Raw genomic sequence first — 23048 nt, forward strand, 5'->3', positions numbered from 1 at the left:
CTCCCATGTTGTCGCCCCTCAGAGCTGGATCCGGGCTGTTCTGCACCCTCGCCACCAGGAGGCGAAAGAGAGTTCAGACCGTCAAGCTTCACAGTGAGTCAGACAATCCTTCAGGTTGGTTGCCTTTGTTTTGATTGGACTCAGTTTAAAGCCAGGCCCCTGATTGGTAGATGGATTCGGAGACGCCGCCAGTCCTCCACCTGGAACACTAACGACTGGACTCCTGAAGCCGTACGTTCAAGTTTAATCAAACCGCTTGTTTCGGTTTTAACGTCTTCATGCCGTGGAGCCGTCTGACCTTTCAACCTCACTTCGGACTCTTGGGTCTCGCATCTTGTCCTTCGTAGGCGGATAAACGTCGGGCCGGGCTTCCAGGCCAACGTTCCGCTGCTGCGACCCAAGAAACGAGCTAGCTGTGACTCCCACAATGCACTTCTGCTGTGGACGCCATGGGCCGAGCTGGAGCAGCCCGCCACCCAACAAAGAGGTACACAAAGACGTGCCAACCGACCGGCGGCGTCCGGCGGCTTTAATGATTAACCGTGTTATTGTCCAGTTGAGGCGTTGCTGAGGATGGTGAGGTCCAGCGTGGTGGCAGGGGGCGGGGCCAGCCCGGACTACACCCTCCATGTCCTGTCAGAGTGCAAAGGAGACTTTCTGGTAAGTTCTCAAGAGCCATCATGTCTGAAATTGCGAGTCTCCGTAGTGCTGACTCATCCGTTTGTTCCCCCAGCTGACGACGGAGAAGCTGCTGTCCAGCAATCGGCCCGCCGGTCAGCTTTCACCTCCTCCACCCCTCCACCCCTCCACCTCACTTCCTCCACAACACAGAAAACTAATGACACCATGTCACTGTACTTTGCAGGGATTTGCTGGAGTGCAGCAGAGAAAAGGTTGCTGGTTAAATCCCTGCAGCTCCATCAGAAAAACTTCAGTATGGTCCAGAAAGCGGTGAGTGTGAACCCCCATCCCTCTGCGGCGCCCCCTGCTGAGTCCTCTGGATCTCTCAAGCGTCCCTTTTGTGGTTTATTGTCCGTTCAGGTGAAGACGAAGACGCTCTCCGAGTGTGTGGAGTTTTATTACCTCTGCAAGAGGAACGTGAGCCTGAGCGTCCACACATCCACCAGTCTGACCGTCACTTTGCCCGATGGAAACGTAAGAAACAAGTTCCTCCTCAAGGCGTCGTGGCGGAGAATGAAAAGGGCTATTTTGACCGCACCGCAACATCGTGGTCGACACAAGACCGAGATGATCTAACGGCTCATCAGCCTAGGTGTTCTGGTCTTTGGGTCTGAATCGGGTCTTGAGGGGAAGGAATCAGAAAAGTCTGTTGAAGTTTTTAATTCTCGCCCCTCTGGGCACCAGTCACCTCTCTTTGGACTTGGTTTCATTCTCATTGGTCTTTTTAAGATGTACGACTTGTGCCTTGATGCTTGGAGTTGCTTTGGAGTCTCATTGACTCCATCTTGGAACTTTAATGGCCTCCGGTTACAACGATTTGGGGTTTGCTGGGTTTTTTCAGGCGCTAGCTTGGCCTCATGTTAGCCGAGGCTTGTTCGCCTTTGTTTTGGGTCAAATTGATCTTATTTAGTTGCAGGACTCAGGTTATGCTGATTATTTTGGGGCCTGAAAATCGGGTGGTAACTTGAGATTTTTGACGGTTGCTTTGCTCTCTCGTCTGGATCGGATCTAAAACTTTAGGCTCTTTTCACTTTGAGGTGCGACTCAGGAGGAGTCGGTCATTTTGAGAGTTTCAGGCCAGTGAACACAAAGGAAACTGTCGGCTGAGCGAATCGAAACCACCGAGACCAAAATAATGTTTTAACACCCGGCACACGATGTGACACCAAACACACACAGGACACCCACTTCCTCACGTAGACACACGTTTCAGAACAGAATGTGACCTGATGTTTCAGACAGCCAGGAGGTATAGAGATGAAATCAGAAGAAAGGAGTAGAGTCACTTTGTATTTTCGCATTTGGATCAAAAACCAACAAAGTCAGGCTGCAGACAAAATGTCCTTTATATGTGGTGTCAAACTGGATAAGTTACGTCTGTGGTGTTTAGTCTGAATGGACGGCTTTCAAACTGGAAATAGAGAATCATTTGAGGAAGACCGTCGCTTTAGATAAGAAGTCACACACGTTTTTCTCACTTCTTCCTTTGTGTTTCTTCAGGGTCAAAGATCAGCAGAATGTCGAGATGCAAAGTTCCCCACTGAGCGACACACTACCTCTACCTCCCCGACACACAAATGTAGAACTATTGACTGAAACCAGGACAAAACTAATAAAAAGTGTGATCTAGATAGTCTTAGCTCAATGCATGTGAAAGATGTTTATGAATATCGTGCAGAATGTATTTATTTTGTAGGGTTTTTTTTAAAGACATTCTATGTTCGACAGCAATAATTCATAAAATCATAAAATAAGAGACATTAAAGGAAACCTTCAGTAGAAAACATTCAGTTGTTTACATTATTTCCTACCTGAGGTACATGTTAGTTAAGATCCACTAATAAACCGAAGAGGAAAAAGCGACTGTGGTCACACAGCAGAACAAAACTTTAAATTACTATTATTGTTTTTCCTCAGTAATCCTCTCAGCCTCTCCATGTTTTCTGCCTCGGGGTCCTTCTGCTGCACAGGGCTCCTCTTATTGCCGCCCGACTAAAACACAGAAGAGCGAGGAAAGGTAAAGTGGAGGTGCCTCGGGTTTTCTGTCTGACTCCTGGATCGTCCAACCAATAACGTCTAAGTCTCTAACGGGGACGGCATGTGGATTCCCCAACACCGGGGCCCAGAGCCAGACGTGGGCCTGACCGCCACTAAAGTCCAAAAGGTTTTGTTTGCGATGAAAACGGTTGAGATCCGACTGTGGAAAACAGAGTTTACGACCAGAAAGTCTCAACAAAACCAACATGTCTGCGACAAAAAGGCTCGGTTCAAAATCAACTGGAGCCGAAGTCCCAAGTCGGGACAATCAGGTTCTCAACCGGAGGTTTAAAATCAGTCAAACAAACCAACACATGAAATCAGAGCCCACAAATCCTCAGCTGGACTTTCCAGGAGACGAAAGAGGAAAAAAAATCGGTCATTTCGACACAACAAATACATAAAAAGAAGTGATGTTAAATGTCCTGACAGGGTTTTAGTGCCTGAACTTTTGGTACTTTGAGGCGGAGCTTCTGCCACTTCAAGTTAAAGATTAGTCCAACACACACACACACACACACAGTGCTCCATACGTGACACTACAGAAGAGTTGGAGCAGCAGACGGGTGAGTTTCTTGCTGACGATCATGGGAAGAGAAGAAGCGAGGAGACGTGACAACCGGCGGGTCCAGATTCACCTCCAGGGAGTCGGACAGAAAAGTGACGACACTCTAGAAGGTGCTCTGAGCGGTTTGACACGTTTTGTCCCGGTTGTTGACTCTGGGGAACTTCACTGTTTATTCTAAAAAAAAAAAAAAAAAAAAAAGCTGCTTCAAATTCCAGGTTAGTCAAAACTAAAAAAAAAAAAAAGGAAGCTAAAACTCTCCACATTCTTCCAGTAATCCTGCTTCATGTCGGAGCTTCCTGAGAGCTCGGGGCTCTAATAAAGTGCGACTCCTCCTCAATCCAAAGGTCCGACTGCCTGAAAGAAAAGAGGAGGAAACCAGACGAGGAGCAGCGAGGGGATGGGAGCGTCCGACCCGGGGGAGGACGGAGCTCCTGCAGACTCCAGACACAAAACCTCCAAGGAGGTTTATTTCTGCGTGCTGCCGGATAAATACGAACCTCTGATCGAGGAGGTGGAGGAGGTGGAGGAGACGGCGGAGGAGAGGAAGAGGAGGAAAGAGAAGAAGAGAGAGAAGAAGAAAAAGAAGTACAAGAAGTACAGGAAGGTAGGACATGGGAAGGATCCGTCTGCAGGCACACCACACTTCTAACTGCTCTTATCGACAGCTTCAATTAAAAAAAACATAAATATGATGCTAAATTAATCCAAATAAATGGAAATCTGAAGGATATTTTGTGTGAAAATAATATAATTCACATGAACGACACTTTACACAAACTATAACGACTAATTCAAATAAAAACAAGCACTTAAGTTGGACCAATAAAGAAAAAATACACTAATTTCTAAACATTTAAAATATATCTTTCATATAGACATTTCATGGTAAATAAAGAAAACTGAACAAAATCTGCCCATAAAAATTTAAGAATGAAATGGGCACAAATTTAAATTAGATTTCTTTTTTCTTTCAGAACAAGCTGAAATGTAATCAGCATTAATCTCATCATGTGAAATATAAATCCATTTATAAATTGTTCATTGAAATATGTTTGAAAAATGAATCATTAAAAAAAACAAAAAAAGCACCAGCCATATAATAAAAATTAGGAATAAATTGTAATTTAAAATGAAAAGTGGGAGGAAGTGTGTAAGCAGACAGATAAACAAAAGATAAACAAAAGGGGCAGTAATCCCAGTTCTTGTTGACGTGTCGAGTCTTGGTGGCGTAAACATTGACTCGCTTTGAGCTTTGAACCCACCGTCGCCCCGATAAGCTTTGATCTCACTGCCGCCCGACACGCCGTGAACAGGAGCGCACTTTGTTTGTTTGTTTACCCTTTGAAAATCGCCGATCAACAACAACGCCGATCTCCCCCTGTGGTGCAGAACGTGGGCAAGGCGCTGCGCTTCAGCTGGCGCTGCCTGATCGCCGGCCTGCAGAGTATGACGGCCGCCTGCGCTGCGCCGCCCTCCGCCGTCGCCACGGCGCTCACGGGGGTCTGGCCTCACGGCGGCAGCAGCAAAGCATAATGGGACGCCGCCAGACCCGGCGAGGCCTCCGGAGACGTCCAGACTTTGGTGTTTACGTCGAGTTTGTACATTTTTCTTTGGTTGTGTTGTACAAAAAAAGTGAGAAATTGTTGACTGGATTCATGAAATAAATGTGATACAAACGACAACGTTTCCGTTTGCTCTGTGTCGTTTAGATGCATATTTCATTGGTCTCCTCCGGGGAATGACGCCCGGCAGCGGGGTCAAAGGTCATTGTTTCTGAGAGCCACAGATTCAAACCAAGCTTCTCATCTCCTTCATTCATTACTGAGCTTCTTTTATTCTTTTTCTCTCACTCCTTGCTTTTCATCCTGGCTTTCTTCACCCTTAATTCTTTTATTTTCCTATTTTTCTTCCCTTCCTTACCTACTTCATTGTGTCTTTACTTATCCTAATGCCTTGTCTTATTTGTTTTGAACTCCTGTCCCACATTCTCTCCCAGCTTTCCCTTAATTCTCCTCCCTCCCTCCTGCATTCCTTCTATCATTCATGACCTTTTTCCATCTAAACCTTTGTGCCTATATCTCCTCCCTCCCTCCCCCTTTTACATCTGCTCTTTATCTTTTTTTTATTGTGAAGGCCTTGTGATCCAAATCTTTATTATTATTATTATGAATATGACTCATTTGGTGACGCACTTCTCAACAAACTAACTAATTTCAACCATTCAAATATCAAAATGTGCAGCTTTTTCAGCACATTAATGCATCGCTGTTTGTTTGTTTTTATATCTTGAACCGTTTCTGAACAAATCACAAAAAACAATGGGAAAATGTCCCACCCAAAGCGAAAGGGGAGAGGCGCCACGGAGGAGATGAGAGAAGAGAAAGCACATGATGGAGGATGTTGGGAATGAGCGACAGACACACACAATTTTCCAGAGGAAATTTTCAGCTTTATTCAGCATTTACACTTGCATTTTCTTCTGGAAGTACAAACGCCTCGCTCACAAGTTTAGTCCCAACATTGTCGTCTCTCCTTCTTTTCACCACCATCCATTCTTCCCCTATTCTTTTGTCCACCGTGTCTTCACATGATTTAATTTCTTTCCATTTTCTGTCCATTTCTTCGTCCTTTCCGAGAACAACTCTTCTGTCCCCTTTCTGTGGTCATACCTCCTCTGACCACCAGGGGTCAGTGTGGCCCGCGGCCCCCCCGGGTCAGTCCCCTCCTTCAGGCCCTAAAGAGGAGTTAAAGGCGGAGAAAGTGTCCGCAGTTGCTGCTGGATGTGGTAAATCATCCCTCCACTGACAGTCGCAGCTGTCCGGCTCTCATATTCACAAAAACACGGCGCGGAGCGACATCTTCCTCGCGCTCCGCTCAACTCCTCCCAACCGTCTCTGCTGGTACCGCCAGCATGCGGCGGCTCGCGTCGGGCCTCCGGCCGGCTTCCGTGTCTCCGCTGCAGCTCTCCGTCTACTGCCGCCTCTCCCTCGTCTTCTTCTTCACCTCTTTCCTCTTCTTCCTCGACGTCTTCGCCGCCGCGGTCGCCGTCGAGACGTGTCGCCATGACAACGGCACCGGCTTCGCCGCGGAGGGCAACCAATCAGGGGCCGAGGAAGTGTCAGAGGGCGACGCTGATTGGAGGAGGGCGGAGGGCGGGAGCCGAGACGTGAGTGACGCAATACGGCAAAGTTTGTAAACAAAAAATATGATTTGTAAACCATAATAATAATATTTATGGATTTATTTGTATAAACAATTGATTTTTAATCTTTAGCTAATCAAATATAAGATTATTATTATTCATTTATATGTTTTCAGATATAAGAATTTTAGATATAAAACTCTAAAATGTCACATTTTACTTTCATGTATTTCTGTCAGGAAACAGATAGAAGATGTTAGATAACTGACAAATGCATAAAAGCAATTTGCAATGCAACCTCAGTAAAATTCAGATCTATTTAATTCTACGTTTGTAAAGTCACGTCGTCGCTCAAATATGTAAAAGCTTTAAACCCACAGACAGAATTAGAAATAAAATGAAACTGTTGGTACACAAAGCTTGATCCATTTTGTTTTAACACAGCAATCACCAGCTGCTTTTAATGCTTTTTTCATGAGGAATCAAGCAATTGCCACCATTGTGTGTGAAAATGAGACGTATTATAACACAGACCAGTGCCTCATTAACATAGTTGTTAATATAAAATCTTAAGATGTAACCATCTTTCTTTACTTCCAGTAAAACATAAACAGGCTATGCAGGTGTCTGCCACAATATCAACCCAGGTTATGAAAGAATAGATCGCTGACTTTATGTAAAGTAATGCAGCATGGTCCCCATTTTTGTCTATGATTAATCTTTTCAATAACACATCTTCTCCTGTACTTGTACCGAGCTGGGTACAATTTGAGAATAAATCTCTTCATTCAAAATATGATCTTTTAAGTAAGAATTGCAGGTAACCAAGACATTTTTATAAGAAATGTTTGATTCATCACATAACTAAGTTTTTATCTCGGGTTTTTTTGCAAGATATAATACCTGAAAAGTAACAATAGATTTCCACATGGAGTTATATTTAACATTTAAGAAATTAAACATTTATGATTTGGGGGTTTTCGGACAACAAAACAACTTTCACTCAGGAGACGAGTGTTTTGTAAATTATTTCTATATTGGTGAAGGTTTAGTCAGAGACTGTTCAGCCTGATTATCTGTCATAATGACCGAGGTGGAGGTGGGGGTGGGGGTGGAGGTGGGGGTGGGGGTGGAGGTGGTCCCACCTGCTGCACACATACGGAGCCTCTCAAGTGTCATTGAGGAAAAGGAAATATGCTCAGTGCTTGTATGTTGTGTATCTGTGTATTGATTGACTGGTGTGTATGTGTGTGTGTGTGTGTGTGTGTGTGTGTGTGTGTGTGTGTGTGTGTGTGTGTGTGTGTGTGTCAGTCAGTGTGTGGTTGGTCCGACTCGCTGTGTTACGGTCAGACTTCGTTCTCAGTCGGTCTGCTGCTGGGCTCTCTGGTGGGCGGAGCCATCTCAGACAGGTAACACAAACACACCTCAGCTGTTGTTGTTGTTGTTGTTGTTGTTGTTGTTGTTGTGACGTCACACTGATACCTCGTCTGCGATTGGCTGCTGCAGGTATGGGAAGCGTCCGGTGCTGCTGGTGTGCGTCTGCCTGCACGCAGTGTGCGCCCTGGTGCCCGCCGTCCTTCCTCAGCTGCTCCTCTTCCTCGCTGTGCGCTGCCTGACGGGGGTCTGCTGCTGCTGCATCAACATCTGCGCCTTCAGTCTGGGTGAGAGCGCGTCGACCACCGTCGCCTCACTCAGCCCACCAGGACAAGCATGAAACGACAAACGAGTCTCAGTCGGTGTTCATGTTGATCAGTGTGACATAACGTGAGCGAGCAGACTGATGATAATGAGTCAGGATGGACTCCAGCAGCGAGTTGACCTCTGACCCCAATAAGCTCTGTGCAGACACTCCGGACACTTTTTTTTTTTTTTTTTCCTCCTGTTTTCCTCAGGTCTGAACACAAAGTTCAGCTGGAATTTCCAGCATAAACACAAGAAACACGTGAGGCACAAACTCATATTCATCACGTTTTTTTTTTTTTTTTTTTTTTTTTTTTAACTGTGTACATATGGAGTTATAACAAAAAAGACATCAATCACCACAAACTGAACATAAACAAACCAGAAAAACATGCAGAACATAAGACTATAATAAGACTCAAAACAGATAGTCAAAAAACAAACACAAACATGCACAAAACGACTTACAAAATAACAGAAAATAAGAGCACAATGAGTTGAAAAACTGCTATCATCACTTCTACAAGGACAAAGAACTGCTACAGAACAAGCAGAAAACACAAAGAATAAAATCGCGTCTGCAAATTAACCTTTAACATCACAAACATGCAAGAAACCACAACGTCACCCGAGAACAAATCTCACCTGATTAGATATTGACGGGCCGCCGCCATCGACCGCTCTGACTCTGAGAGGCGCCGGTTGGCCGAGGCGACCATGTGACCTGCGTGTGGCGTTGTGTTGCAGCCGTGGAGTGGACGCCTCCCTCCGCCCGCCTGTGGCCGCCGGCCTTCCTGCCCTTCTGCTTCAGCCTGGGCACGATGGGCGGAGCCCCGCTGGCCTGGCTCAGCCCCACCTGGACGCACCTCCACCTCACCATGGCGGTGCCGCAGCTGGTGTGCCTGCCGCTCTACCTGTACGCCGCCACGCCCGCCCACCGGCGCCACCTTCCGTCCCTCAGAGGGGGGGCTCACGCTGTCTGTCTCCCCACAGCTCCATCCCCGAGTCGCCGCGATGGCTGCTGCTGAAACGAAAGATGGAGGTGTTGGATGGTTACCGTAGCAACAGCCCAGCAGACAAACAGTGTCTCGACCTGGTAAACGATAGGAACAGCCGTCACGTTGTTGACAAACCTAAACAAACACTGGGACTAAAGTGTGTGTGTGTGTGTGTGTGTGTGTGTGTGTGTGTGTGTGTGTGTGTGTGTGTGTGTGTGTGTGTAGCTGCTGGACTCGGCCTGGTCCGACCTGCAGAAAGCCACCGAGGCCCAGGAGGACACGCCTGCAGGAGGCCACGCCCCCTGTGACATCACATACCTGAGGCACCCCACTGTGCTGCTGAGGCTGTTTATCATGAGCTATCTGAGGTACACACACACACACACACACACACAGACCCACACACACACACACACACACACACACGCACACACACACACACACACACACACACACACACACACACACACACACACACACACACACACCTAATGAAGTATTGTACAGTCATTTTTTTTTTTTTTAAACGTCATGATTTAAAAAAAAAAAAAAAAAAGCTTAATTAGCCATTTTTGCCTCGTATGTTTGAGCGGATGTATCGCCATGACGATCACCTCCATGACGTTCTGTCGTCGCCTCCCCGCAGCGCCGCCTCGGCCCTGACGTACTTTGGGATCTGCATGAACATCGGCTCGTTCGGCGTTGGCGTCTACTCCGCCCAGTTCTTCTCTGGCCTGTCGGAGGCCCCCTGCCTGCTCGTCCCATTGGTGGGCCTGGGCCGCCGGCCAATCAGCATGCTCGCCCTGCTGCTGAGCGGCGCCGCCTGTCTCGTGTCGTTGCTGCTGTCCAGATATGAGGGTGAGCCGGGGGTCCGCAAGTTTCTGCACTCGCTTCAGGGCAGACAGGCGCAGACGAGTAATAACATTATAGACATGACTAGTAGTAACTAATGACTTGTACTAAATATAGGCTGTAACTGACTAGTTATAACAAATAGACTTTAAATGACCAATAACAAATAGATTTTACATGACTAATAACAAATACACTGTAAATGACTCGTTATTACAAATAGATTGTAAATGACTAGTTATAACCAATGACTAGTCATACAGAATGTAAATGACCTGTAATAACAAATAGACTGTAAATGACTAGTAATAACTAATACAGCTTGGTTCAGACTGCAAATGACTAGCAATAATAATAACTAGTAATAACTAATATAGACTAAATGACAAGTAATAACAAATGACTAGTAATAATATAGGTTGTAAATGACTAGTTATAACAAATATACTTTAAATTACCAATAACAAATAGACTTGACATGACTAATGATAACAAATACACTGTAAATGACTAGTTATTACAAATAGATTGGAAATGACGAGTAATAACCAATGACTAGTCACACAGAGTGTAAATAACCTGTAATAACAAATAGACTGTAAATGACTAGTAATAACTAATACAGCTTGGTTCAGATTGCAAATGACTAGCAATAATAATAATAACTAGTAATAACTAATATAGACTAAATGACAAGTAATAACAAATGACTAGTAATAATATAGGCTGTAAATGACTAGTTATTACAAATAAATTGTTAATGATAGTAATAATAACCAATGACTACTCATAAATATACAATGTAAATGATCTGTAATAATAGACTGTAAATGACCAGTAATAACTAATACAACTTGATTCAGACTTCAAATGACTAGCAATAATAATAATAACTAGTAATAACTAATGTAGATTGTAAATGACAAGTAATAACGAATGCCTACGAGTACATATAAGTTGTAAATGACTGGTAATAACAAATATACTATAAATGCAATAACTAATAGTCTAGTTCAGACTGTAAATGACTAGTAATAAATATAGAATGTAAATAACTTGTAATAACAAATACACTGTTAATGACGAGTAATAACTAATACAGTCAGGTTCAGATATTAAAATACTAGCAATAATAATAACTTAACTAATACAGCCGGGTTGTGACTCTGACTAGCAATAATACCAACTATTAATAACTAATACAGTCTGGCTCAGATTGTAAAAAACGAGCAAGAATAATAACTATTAATAACTAATACAGCCTGGTTGAGAGACTAAGATACTAGCAATAATAATAATTTAACTAATACAGCCGGGTTCAGATTTTATAATACTAGCAATAATAATAACTTAATAACTAACACAGCCTGGTTGAGACTGTAAATGAATAGTACTAATAATAATAAGTTAACTAATACAGCTGGGTTGAGAGACTAAGATACTAGCAATAATAATAATTTAACTAATACAGCCTGGATGAGACTATAAACGACTAGCAATAATACCAACTATTAATAACTAAAACAGCCTGGTTGAGCCGCTATGAGACTATCAATACTAACTAGTACTAACCAGGATCGTGGTTCAGACTCCAGGGTGATAACTAGCACTGGCTGGTCCTGACGTCCCCGTGTCCCTGCAGTGGCGCCGGTGCTGGTGATGACCTCGGCCCTGCTGGGGAAACTCTGCATCCTCGCCGCCATCTTCATATCCACACTGTACAGCATCGAGCTGTTCCCCACTGTGGTCAGGTACACAACAACAACAACAACAACAACAACAACAACACGTGTGTTTGTGGACTGACTGGACGGTGTCTCTGACAGGCAGCGCTGCGTCTCGCTGGTCAACCTGTGCTTCCGGCTCGGTTGCCTGGCCAACGCCCTGGTGCCGCCGAGTCCCGGCGGGGCCATCTCATTGGCCGCCATGGTGGTGTACAGCAGTGGACCAATCGTAGGCTGCGCTCTGTGCTGGCTGCTGCCGGAGACCAGCCACATCCCGCTGCCCGACTCTGTGGAGGACTGCGACCGGCAGCCGAAGCCCCGCCCACCCAGCATGTGCGCCCTCTGGAGGACGGGGTGAGATCGACCACGGATATGCTTCGTAAATCAAGATCAGTTTAATACTGACGCGGGAACATCAATTCTTGTTGATTGGCAGATGTTTTCTCCGGAGGGTGATGAGCTCTCAGAGCAGGACGACAGGGAACGACGACACGCAAACGCCGGACACGCAAACGGGACTGATCTGAACGTCACGATTGTTCGGATTGCGTTTTTACAGTTTTTGTGTGTATTTGTTTTTATTTTCATCAATGTGGGAATAAACTCGGCTCAAATGCAGTTTTATTATCCTTCCTGGCCCACAATTATTGATAAGTTGTAAAGCTAATTAACTCCGCCCCCTGCAGGCAGAGAGAAGTACTGCAGGGTAGATGATCATATATTCTTCACGTTGCAAACAAAATAAATTTAAAAAAGGTAAATGTTAATTTGTGAAAGTCTAATAAAAGAATGTACTTTTTTTTACTTTCATGATTTATAACCTAAAATTATACAGACAAGTTTTTAAATATTGTAGCTTATGTGCAATATTATGTGTAAATTTTGTGGAACCAAAGTTTTGTGATTATAAAAGACATTTAATTCCTGCAGAAGAAACAGGAAATGCAGCCATGAAACTCAATTTCTTTAGACTTTAGATATATTTCTAAATATTTTACAAATTCTGTGGTAAAGTTCTCTTGTTGGAAAATTATCCAACCTGAATTACAGAAATTAATATTTGTCCATTAATTTAATAACTGCAGGCGTGGATTTAATCTTCAGAATCCAAAATCAGCACTAAAACAAATTACACATTTTTACATTTAATTTATTTTGAAATTGGATACAGTCCCCAAAACACTACTAAATTATTTGGAGAGGAAAAATGTCATTGGCAAATTGACAAAATAACATCAATACATAAAAACTGATTTAAAAACCGTAACAGAACCCAGAGGTGAGTGAATACTGAACCACAAAGTATGAAAAAATAAACAGTTCAGACAATATTAAGTGAAATTCCATCAAACATCCTTCAACTATGTGAGAAAGTGCAGTTTCAGCTCGTTATTGTCCTCGGCTCACATCCCCACACCAACATTACAACGTTCCCAATAACCTTTAAAATAACACGCAACCTAAAAATCCAAATTAACCTTGTATGTGTAAATTACTTTTTGTTTTTTCCCCCTAAATGTACAGACTTTCAACTGGTGAGTTACACAAAAGAGAAAAGATAAACCTGCACATTTTCATCATTACATTTAAAAGTTGACTTTTGGTTTTACATCAACATTTCATGTGAACAGTTGTGGAACAAGTAGTTTGTTTGTTACAAAAAGTGGAGATTGTGTGTGTGAGAGTCAGTGCAGATCATCAGGAATTAAAACGCGACAAGTTCAATATTGATGATTAACAGTTTCCCTCAAATCTGTGATGATTTGCGACGATTTCTCATGGAAATAATTAAACTCCCTCCTCATGACCTGGCACTAGTTACTGGTAACGAGTAGCCAATAAACAGTAAAAAAAAGCTGTAGTAACATGAAGTCATCCAAAGTCGAGTGTAACCTGCACTGATCAGTGGAAGCAAACAATATTCTAAAGTTAAATCACAGGAGTAACTTGTACTGATGAGATAAACTAGTTGTGGGTTTTAGTAACCAGTATGAATTCAGCTACTAGTGACATTTGTAAGTACGAATTAGTTGTAAACTAGTAACCAACACCAATCAACATTGAAACGCAGTGAAAAGTTGTGCACCTGCACAAACTAGTATTATTCTATGATGACAAGTAGTAATCAGGGATGAACAGTGATGACTAGTTACTGGTGGAGACCATGAGTAACTGATGAAGGTTTCACCAGTATTGACCAGTTCTACTTCGTATTGACTCGTAGTGGCCAAACTAAAGATGCAGGAGTCATAAATGGGAATAACTTTTACGCGACAAATATTCCAAACATGTTGACATCTTCAATTTTCATGGGTAAAAAAAATCAATATGATTACATTTTTAACTGTTGATAGTTTTGAATGAAACTTAAAAACCCCAGAAAGATTCATTTTGTGTGGAGAAACCTGCAGTATTTGTTCTTCGGGCCTCTTGAGCTGCAGTTCCTCCTCCAGGCGCCAGGGGGCGGAGTCAGTAGGAGACGAAGTTGGCGGGGAAGATGCCGACGCGCCCGTCGTCCAGTCGCCCCTCCCACCAGTCGTACTGCGAGTCCGTCTTCGTGGTGACGATGATCCGGTCGCCGGGTGCGAAGCTCAGGTCGCCGGGTTGTTGCCCAGTGAATGGATGGGTCGCCGTGACAACCAGCTCGCCACTGGCCCCGCCCACTGACGAAGCTCCGCCTACAAGGGGGAAAATAGTTTATACAAGTCAACACATTCTACTGAGATTTTAATTTAATATAATTGTAATTTTTAGGAATTATTTTTCATATTTTGATTTATTATTCTGTCTTGTCAACAAAATTCTATTTTTGTTTTCAGAGTATTTTAAATGATAGTAACTTATACCTACTTTCATAATGCAGTATTTTAACATATCGTGAGCAAAGTTAGCTGCAGTACTATGGATTATTTTAAGTTTTTCAACGAAGAAAACTACTGAGATTTTGGGAAACATGAATAATATTTGAAAGTACTGTATGTCTACTAAATTTGGTAATGGTGTTTTATATGTTTGGGTTTTTTTAACTCAAGTAGTTTTTATTGAAAACTCTGTTTTTTAAAGTATTTTACACAAACTAAAGGAATTTTTTAACAGTCGAACAAATTTATTTAAACATTTCGAAATGGTATGATTGTTTTTTTTTTTAAGTATTTTCATGATCATTTTTAGTATGTTATTTTTTTTAAATTCACCAATAAAAAATCAGAACTCATTGAAAATACTCTGTACTTTTGCCATTCTGTATTGCAGCAAATAGAATTGCACCCTTTTGTGTTCAGAATTTGTTTTGTTTGTTTATATATTTAACAATAAGTTTACAAAAATTAAGTCAAAATTAAGATTTTTGAATTTAATATAGCATATCTTCATATTTTAGATGAATGATCACACATCAACATACACATATTTCTTCTATAAAAGGTTTATCACCACATTAACCATTTCTGACATCAGGAAAACACAAGAAAAAAGTATTAAAAGAAAAAACCCTCAAAAACATTCCTGAATTATTGACATGAATTGTGTCAAATGGAAAATTAAACATACCAAAGTTTTGAGAATTTCTAGCAGCGTAATTATCTGAAACAGAGAGAAACACATTAATTTCTCATTTGCAGAAATGTAAACATTCAAGTTGGAGTCAATATTTATTTATTTTTTTGACACGGATGTAGTTCACAGATGTGAGCAGGAGATGGCGCTGCAGCCCCACAGCTGATGGAGTAGAACCAGTCACATTAAGACTTTTTCCTTCATGGAGTCACAGACTGTAATAATTTACAGGGTTATTAATGTGCTGATGCTTCGCCAAGGCTGCAGATAAATGACCCACCAGAGTGTGTGCGCACACACACACACACACACACACACACACACACACACACACACACACACACACACACACACACACACACACACACACACACACACACACACACACACACACACACACACACACACACACACACACACACACACACACACACACTTTTCAGAGAAGAAACTCACCTGAGGTTTCAGACTTGTAGATGGAGATGCTCGGGTACAAAACATTCTTCCTCCCTCCTCCTCCTGCTGCTGCTCCTCCTGCTCCTCCTGCTCCTCCTGTCGCTCCTCCTGAAACATTAAAAACAGGTTAATCCCAAAACAAACAAAGTACAAATATGCCGTCTGCTTCCATGGTTTACCAGTGTTGACTGCTGGCTGGAAGCTAGGTGGCGCTCTTTTTTGTTGTGGTGCCGCTGGTCTGGCTGGAGGAAGAGACTGAACACACACACCCACACCCACACACACACACACACAAATAATGTAAATAAGATGTTCAATGGGTGTAAAAATAGATCCTTATCAACAAACCGTGACGTAAAGGAAAATAACAAGACAAAACTAAATAGGATGCAAAATGACCACAAAATCAAAACACATCAAATCAGTCAGAGTTACAGATGTGTAATGATGAGAACAATTTCATAATGACAAAAGATAGATGCTAAACTACAAAGGAAAAAGACACCCTCATAAAATGTGAGTGTCACAAAGAAGTCAATAAAGGACGATGGAAATTTCTAAAAGCAAGAAAACACCAGATGGACATTAATTGATGAAGAGACATGAATGAGACAAAAAAGGAAAGAATGTAAGACCTTGACTGAAGGGTTCTTGTTGTGCCAGTCTGCAGAGTAGGCCTCGGTGTATTGGTCCAGGATGTGGTACAGGGCCGAGCACTCCGATGGAGGTTCCACATCTCCGTTCAAGATGGCCGACGCTCTGATATCACGGAGGTAGAACCTGAAGCAGAAAGACAAGTTTGAAGGAAATGCAGGAAAGACGGGAAGCAACGGGGTCCAAGTGTTCCGTACTTGCGGTTGGTTTCCTTCCTCTCGATCAGGTACGAGCCCTCCAGTGAAATCCCAGCGAACAGCCCCTTGGAGCGGCAGTAGGTGAAGACGGCGGCGGTGCTGCGCAGCGCCACGTCGGCCTCCACATTCCTCACAAACACAGGAGGCGTCATTTAAAACCCCCATATCCCGTCACCGACGCCACAAAAGAATACTTCTAATCGCAACGTCACACGAAAACCTTTCACCGAAGCAGCTCACCTGCCCACCGGTCCCACGGCGACGGTGCAGTTCCCGCCAAAGGTCAGATTCCCGCCCTTGGTGAAGGCCTCGATGGCACGGCGCTGGTTCAGGATGATCACCAGGTCCGACACCTGAGGGCGGACGGACCGGTCAGTGATCACGGACCTGTGTTTCACTCAAAGACCAAAACGTCTGCGAGGAAACAACCAAGAGCAGAACGTTTGCTCACCTCCACTCCGATCTCAAAACCTCCACCGAGGCCAGCGATCCCAATGGCCGAAGGCGCCGACCAACCTGAGAAAATAAACCCAACATTAAAGCTCTCGACTCTGCTGCTCTTCGAAAAGTCCTGGTCAGCTTGACACTAGTTAATCTCCACCAACCAGAGTCTATCGCTCTGTTCAGAGGCTGCGCTTGAGTGAAATGAGGTTCCGTCAACCTTTCCAAGGTTCTCAGGTTGTTTCCCGAGAGTACCGCTCATCTGTTTGGAATTTCTGTGTCCTTAAAGAAGCGCTACTGACCTTTGAGGTTCTGCTCACATGCAGTTATGGAGGCTCATTAAGGATAAGTCCAGCATGAGAAACAAGGTTCAGACAGTCTTCAGGGGAATTTTCTACTGGTCTCTGATGAAGTGACATTTTCCAACGGTTCAACTCAAATCAGATGCTCTTTTGGTCTCTGGGAAAGAATCGAGCTTTTGAGTTCTTGACGTTGACGTGTTGTGTTCAAGAGACCAACGAGGAAACTCGAGACAGAAATGAGGAAGCCATTGATGAGGTTTTGATGAAGTGAGGAGGTTAGAAATGTCCGTCTTTAAGATGTGATGAGATATTCACTAGACGGTTCTGTTTGTTTTGCTTCACTGTGGCAGGATGGGAAGCCTTGTTTTCATTAATCAGGATGTCCAAATAACTTGCAGAGGCTCTCGATCACAAACAAAGCTGTGGAATAGTTTGAGTTCTTGATGTCTGAGAATGTTAAAGTTAATGAAGAGCAAATAAATGCTCTTTTTGCTACGACACATTTTCATGCCGTTTATCAAGGACTTGGGTTCTACAAAGAATTCCCTTTGGTCCTTCAGGACAATTGCACGAGAAAAGAGGAAGACAAAGTTCTCCTGGTCCACAATGAGGCTTCTGAACCACTGTTGAACGGTTCTTTGGTTGTTCAGAAGATGGAGAGTTGAGGTTTTGTGGCGTGTCTAAGTTTCTACGATTATCTTCGTTTCTTGACATTTCAAGAGCTTCCTTAGGTTCTTGTGACGCCTGAGGACGGTCGTCCACCATGACGTCCCCAAACCGAAGTGTCACACGTATGACGCGGGTCAATAAGTCGTTGACGACCCGAGAAGAAGCCAAGCTGTGAACGACGACGACTCGAGTTTTGGTGCCAGTGCTTCCAGATGTTGCGACCTGCTCTTTGCACATCAACATCCACAAAACCGCGAAAAACGCCCGGAGAGAGATGGCTCAGCTCTGAACATGTGACCGCCGAAAGCTTCTGGCACCGCGACAGAAAATCTTGTTACAGTGTGTCTCCATGTCCGCCAACGCCTCGAAAATAAAATAAAAAAAATAAAAAATCCCTAACATCAAATGGTGGACATGTCAGATGACTTTGTTACCACGGAAACACACATGATCAAAACACAAAACAGCGACGAAGAGAACCCCGCGGGCCTTGTCAAGGGGAAATAAAGAGACATTAATTTTCAACACATAATGAAGTCTGACGAGACAACAGGAGATGTGGCTTAAATTTTCTGGATTTTTCCACACTTAACGATATTTTCGAGATGTACGGGTTGAAACACTCTGAATTCTGACGCAATTTTGAGAGTTTTTTTTTTAAATTCCCACAACCAGTGAATTCATAGTAATTATTTGCTTTCTGGGATGTCTCATAAATCAACATTTGACATCAGAAAAGTCCCGCATGGAGAGACGTTTAGCCGCGGGCCGACACGATTCAGGTCGGGGATTGGAAACGCCAAAGTGATGAACCTCCATTACTGTGAGCGACAAGGTGGAGTGAAAGAGGTGCTGAGTTCAGTCTCCATGGTGTGTCAGAGTGGAGATAAGTCAAGTGAAAGACGTTAAAAAAAATTGATTTTATGGCCACTTGTCTCAAGTGTTCTGATCAAATTTACAGCTCTGCTCGAGAAGCGCTTCCTGACGGGGAACGTTCGACACTCAGACCTGGAGTACAAGAAAATAAATAGATATACGTTTGAAACCCGTCAGCCTAAAACAGACAACAGCCGCTGTATTTTCTGGAGGTCTTACGTCTGTCGGCGAGCCTGGCGATGACGACGCCGCTGCCTCCCCTCGCCGTGAGCATGAAGCCGGCCTTGATGACGGAGATGATGGCCAGACCTTCGGCCTTCGCGATGACATGAGCTGCAACGACAAGACACGCGTTTTACCACAAGGACGTTCTGCAGGTTCTACCCGACCACCGGGAGGCTCAAGTCATTCCTCAACAGGGTCTAGAGATGTTTGATGAGGTTCAGGTCATCTTTAATAGAAAGGCCACAAGTAGGTTTCACTGTCCCTCGGTCGTCTTTTACAAGATTCTAAACAGAGTCTGATTGTACAACCATTGGCGCTCGTCACTTTCAGTCCTATTGTTGCGTATGGAGGTGCTTACGAGGGATGAGTTTGTCCGGTCCGCTCCTGGCAGAGATCTCGGTGAACTCTCTCAGGATCTTGGCGGCTTTCTTGGCCTCGGACCTCAGGTTGGACGGGATGGGGTTGCTCACTGCCAAAAACACGCAACATGTTGACAGTCAGACGCATTCGTCGCCTCGCCTGCAGTTCAGAAACCCCAACAGTCAATGGACGCCTTGTTCTCAACTATCTTATCTCCATCTGTGGCCCAGTAACGTTTCCGGGGAGCGCCGACTCTTGACACTCGGTCTGTTTGTAAGGAGCTTGTTTATCCCCGCCACTGACAGCTTGATTTCACTATCGGTCAAAGCCGCCATAATCGACCTCCGATTCATGAACGGACACGCATTCGCGGCTGAAATTAACGGCACAGAAAAAAACAGTCAGAGAGAGAAAAAACTAAAATCAGAAGGCAATCAAGGTAATTAAGTGCTAAACCACACAACTTTAATGCCACACACACACAGCAATTAATGCTTTACATTCAGAGAGCAGCAAATCAAACAACACTTACTGAGTCTGAGGCTGATAATGGACGTTTTTAAAAGTTCAGTTCTGAAAAAGACACGAGTAAAACCACAAAATCTGCAATTTTTCTTCTTTTAAATTAAGCTCCAGGATTTCATGATTTATCCGCCAGGTCTCTCAGCGGGTTGGGTTTTTTATTTTTTTTATTTTTTTTAAAGAAAAACAGACTAAAATCAATGTGAAGTCTGATTCATAGTTTCAGGTGGAGCCTGTGATGTGAGCGCAGTGACCAGTCTGCCGACATGCCTCCTGCTGCTGCAGCACATTCCTGACACATGACACAACAACAACACAATGCAACACACCAGCGACATTAATCTGCTGCTGCGGAGACTCCGCCCACTCCTGAGGGGGCGGGGCCAAACCTGGTGCATCCAAATAAAACCACCAATTTAATCATAATCTCTTTGAACACAACAGAGTAAATAAAGCACTTTGATAAATGTACTTATAATGCATTCTTGCACTTTTGGCAGCTTGGGCGTTAAAGTTGCACATTTTTAGTCACGAGTCTCCATGAAGAGGTTCGAAGGCGGAACCATCTGCGGAATCGATCTGATTTCCTGTTTGGTTGAGAACAAGCCTTCATGGAGTCATTACACACATCTAATGAGATCGCATCTCCTTCAGTCACACCATCAAATGAGTCCAATGTATGAATGAGCGTTGTCTCCGTTACCATAGCAATGGCACTATTTCTGAAGCAGACCAAATAACCAGTAATTTATTAATTAACCAATGGCAGGCCTTGCAGCTTAAACTCAATCAGATGACGGGAAATTAGCGGGTAATGATAGCTTGTTGATGCGAAGGAGCGGCCAGGGCGTGTTGCCATGGAGACGGGCCCATCAGGTAATCATCTGACTGGGAAACAAACTTGTAAATTACAAATGACATGTAATGTGTTTGTTTAAAGGAAATTAAGCTATTTCATTGAAGTGCTCTGACTAAATATGAAACAAAATACAATTATTTGAAAAAATTCTACTCACACATTATTCATAAAATTATAATACACGCTCAGAGAATGTCCAAAAACATTTCAAATGTATCTGGACTCAAACAAGTCAGTAACTGAGAGGGAAAACAAAGACAATGGTCCTCAACTGGCTGAAACACTGTCCACAATCAAGAGCACGCGAAAAGAAATACTCAGATTACTTCATAAAATGTTTCAAAACACCTGTGATGCAAAACAGTACCTGCAAAGGTAATCGAGTACAGGTATAAGAGAGTACAGGTGTGACAGAGTACAGTTGTTAAAACGTTCATATGTAACCGAGTGTCAGGTAGAAGAGTACAGGTGTGACGGAGGAGGACAGCAGGTGGAGCAGTGAAGTTGGGAAAAAAACAGCTGAGACTACCTCTCTCTCTCTCTCTCTCTCTCTCTCTCCCTCTTTCCCTCTCTCTCTCTCCCTCTTTCTCCCTCTCTCCCTCTCTCCTTTTACTTACTTTTCTTGACTTGTCCTCTTTCTCCTCCACCGCTTCAACACCACGTCCTCGTCTTCTCTTCCGCCTCACCTGCCAACCGGCAGTTGTCACCTGACGCACCTGGTGACGTAGAGAGGGCGGGGCCAGAGAAACCGGCTGGAGCGCGAGCTTTCTGTCTGGACCTCGGTGCTCCACCGGGCGCGCTCCCGATACCGCGCGTTCATAAGGTCACACGCACTCACATGCGTGCACGTACCTAAACGTCTCTCCTGCTCCCTGTCCAAATGGTTTTTCTCTTTTTAAACATTTCACCACATTCTTTCTGTATTCGTACAGTAATGACAAGAAATTCTAAATAATCATCATCATGTTATAAACTATTTTAGACGTTTTATTTATTATTGACATTATATGTTGTATTTTGGAGTTTGTTTATTTGTTTTTAAGATTTCCTGACAAAGATTCCCATCAATTCTGTTTTTTTTGTGTGTTTTTTTTTTTACCTCAGAGGACGAGAGGGTCTCCCGGAAGAGACATGAAATAATTAAATGTTAATATTAATCCAGACAGTTTGAATGTTTTTGCTCTCTGTCTGTTTATCTCTGTTTCTTTCCCTTATCGCCGCTCCATCTGCACTCTGGAAATAGCTGCTGGATAAACACCAGACTGACTGCAGCCATTCGTCTTTCTAATGTCTTTGTGTGTGTGTGTGTGTGTGTGTGTGTGTGTGTGTGTGTGTGTGTGTGTGTGTGTGTGTGTGTGTGTGTGTGTGTGTGTGTGTGTGTGTGTGTGTGTGTGTGTGTGTGTGTGCGTGTGTGTGTGTGTGTGAGTGTGTCACTGCTGATTAAAACGCACAAGAATGTGTTTATTTAACCTCTGTGTGAAAGTGTATCTGTGCTTGTGTACTTGTGTATTTTTGTCTGTCATGAACCACGTGGCTCTACAGACATATGAAGTTGTGTGAGTACGTCGAAAGGTGAGTGACGGTCCTCTGCCAGAGGCCGGGAGTGTGTACAGTGTCATCTGGACGCAGGCTTCAGATGTTTGAGTTGCTGTACAAACAGCAGCAGTGACAGATCTGGAAGTACTCGGGTCGGTTGACCCCCGGACGAGGTCCTTTGTTGATATCTGTGAGCTCCATCAAATTATTTTAGTAAAAATAACCATTGAAGACACGAGTGAAGCTGATGAGGAGGATTTAAAAATAGGAAAGGAGAGCAGAGCAGACCGAGTCATGTGGGCTGTGGGAAGTGTGGTTTGTGACTGTGATATCATGTGAAAGTGCGGCGGTTTGATTCCCAAACCTCCGATGAACTCGAATAAATATCCACCCGGAGATTCGCTGCTTTGTGCGGGAGGAGAAACAAGCTGCTGAAATACAAGGCAAATGTTCCTTTTTTATGTTCAAAATCAGGGAAATAAAAAAGAAGGGAGCTTTTGCTTCCGTTTCACAACTTCTTGACGTCCAAAAAACTCTAACAGCTAAAAGTTGTTTTGACCCCGACAACCAAAATAATAAGACCATAAAACAATCAACTTTATAGACCAGTTGAAACCAGACAGGAACCATCACAAAGTGATGCCAAACCAAACTTATCGTCATAATGTGACAAACAGCCAAATGCAAAATGATGCCAGATGATTAAAGGTTATG

At 43.5% G+C, this 23048-nt stretch overlaps 3 protein-coding genes and 1 long non-coding RNA gene across 5 annotated transcripts; 2 read left to right on the forward strand and 2 right to left on the reverse strand.

Annotated features, from left to right (window-relative positions):
- Nucleotides 1–3289: 3289 nt before the first annotated feature.
- On the forward strand, nucleotides 3290–4853 carry LOC308147687 (uncharacterized protein). Its single transcript, XM_080519983.1, has 3 exons — nucleotides 3290–3396; nucleotides 3631–3890; nucleotides 4676–4853. The coding sequence occupies exons 2-3, from the start codon at nucleotides 3684–3686 to the stop codon at nucleotides 4817–4819; spliced, it is 351 nt and encodes a 116-aa protein (XP_080376109.1). The 5' UTR covers nucleotides 3290–3396; nucleotides 3631–3683; the 3' UTR covers nucleotides 4820–4853.
- An 875-nt stretch (nucleotides 4854–5728) lies between these two features.
- On the forward strand, nucleotides 5729–12046 carry LOC308147386 (solute carrier family 22 member 13). Its single transcript, XM_080519510.1, has 9 exons — nucleotides 5729–6452; nucleotides 7740–7837; nucleotides 7935–8089; nucleotides 8856–9024; nucleotides 9102–9204; nucleotides 9332–9474; nucleotides 9753–9964; nucleotides 11601–11709; nucleotides 11785–12046. Exons 1-9 carry the CDS (start codon nucleotides 6198–6200, stop codon nucleotides 12038–12040), a joined length of 1500 nt encoding a protein of 499 aa, XP_080375636.1. The 5' UTR covers nucleotides 5729–6197; the 3' UTR covers nucleotides 12041–12046.
- Nucleotides 6284–9859, reverse strand: LOC308147387. Of its 2 annotated transcripts, none has more exons than XR_013937151.1 (4): nucleotides 9721–9859; nucleotides 8754–9129; nucleotides 7853–8118; nucleotides 6284–6417 (listed from the first exon to the last, which is right to left on the reverse strand). It is a non-coding gene; the product is annotated as an uncharacterized lncRNA (long non-coding RNA). The 2 variants fall into 2 exon arrangements; XR_013937152.1 differs by having other exon boundaries at nucleotides 6298–6417; nucleotides 7911–8118.
- A 771-nt stretch (nucleotides 12047–12817) lies between the features above and the next one.
- On the reverse strand, nucleotides 12818–21488 carry sh3yl1 (SH3 and SYLF domain containing 1). The gene is made up of 11 exons (XM_080519509.1): nucleotides 21416–21488; nucleotides 19416–19526; nucleotides 19052–19165; nucleotides 16996–17060; nucleotides 16785–16897; nucleotides 16545–16673; nucleotides 16329–16473; nucleotides 15873–15948; nucleotides 15694–15801; nucleotides 15232–15264; nucleotides 12818–14360 (listed from the first exon to the last, which is right to left on the reverse strand). Coding segments are annotated over exons 1-11 (1104 nt in total). The 5' UTR covers nucleotides 21417–21488; the 3' UTR covers nucleotides 12818–14151.
- Nucleotides 21489–23048: the final 1560 nt, after the last annotated feature.

The sequence above is a fragment of the Blennius ocellaris genome, assembly GCF_963422515.1.
Source record: "Blennius ocellaris genome assembly, chromosome: 24".
NCBI lineage: Eukaryota > Metazoa > Chordata > Actinopteri > Blenniiformes > Blenniidae > Blennius > Blennius ocellaris.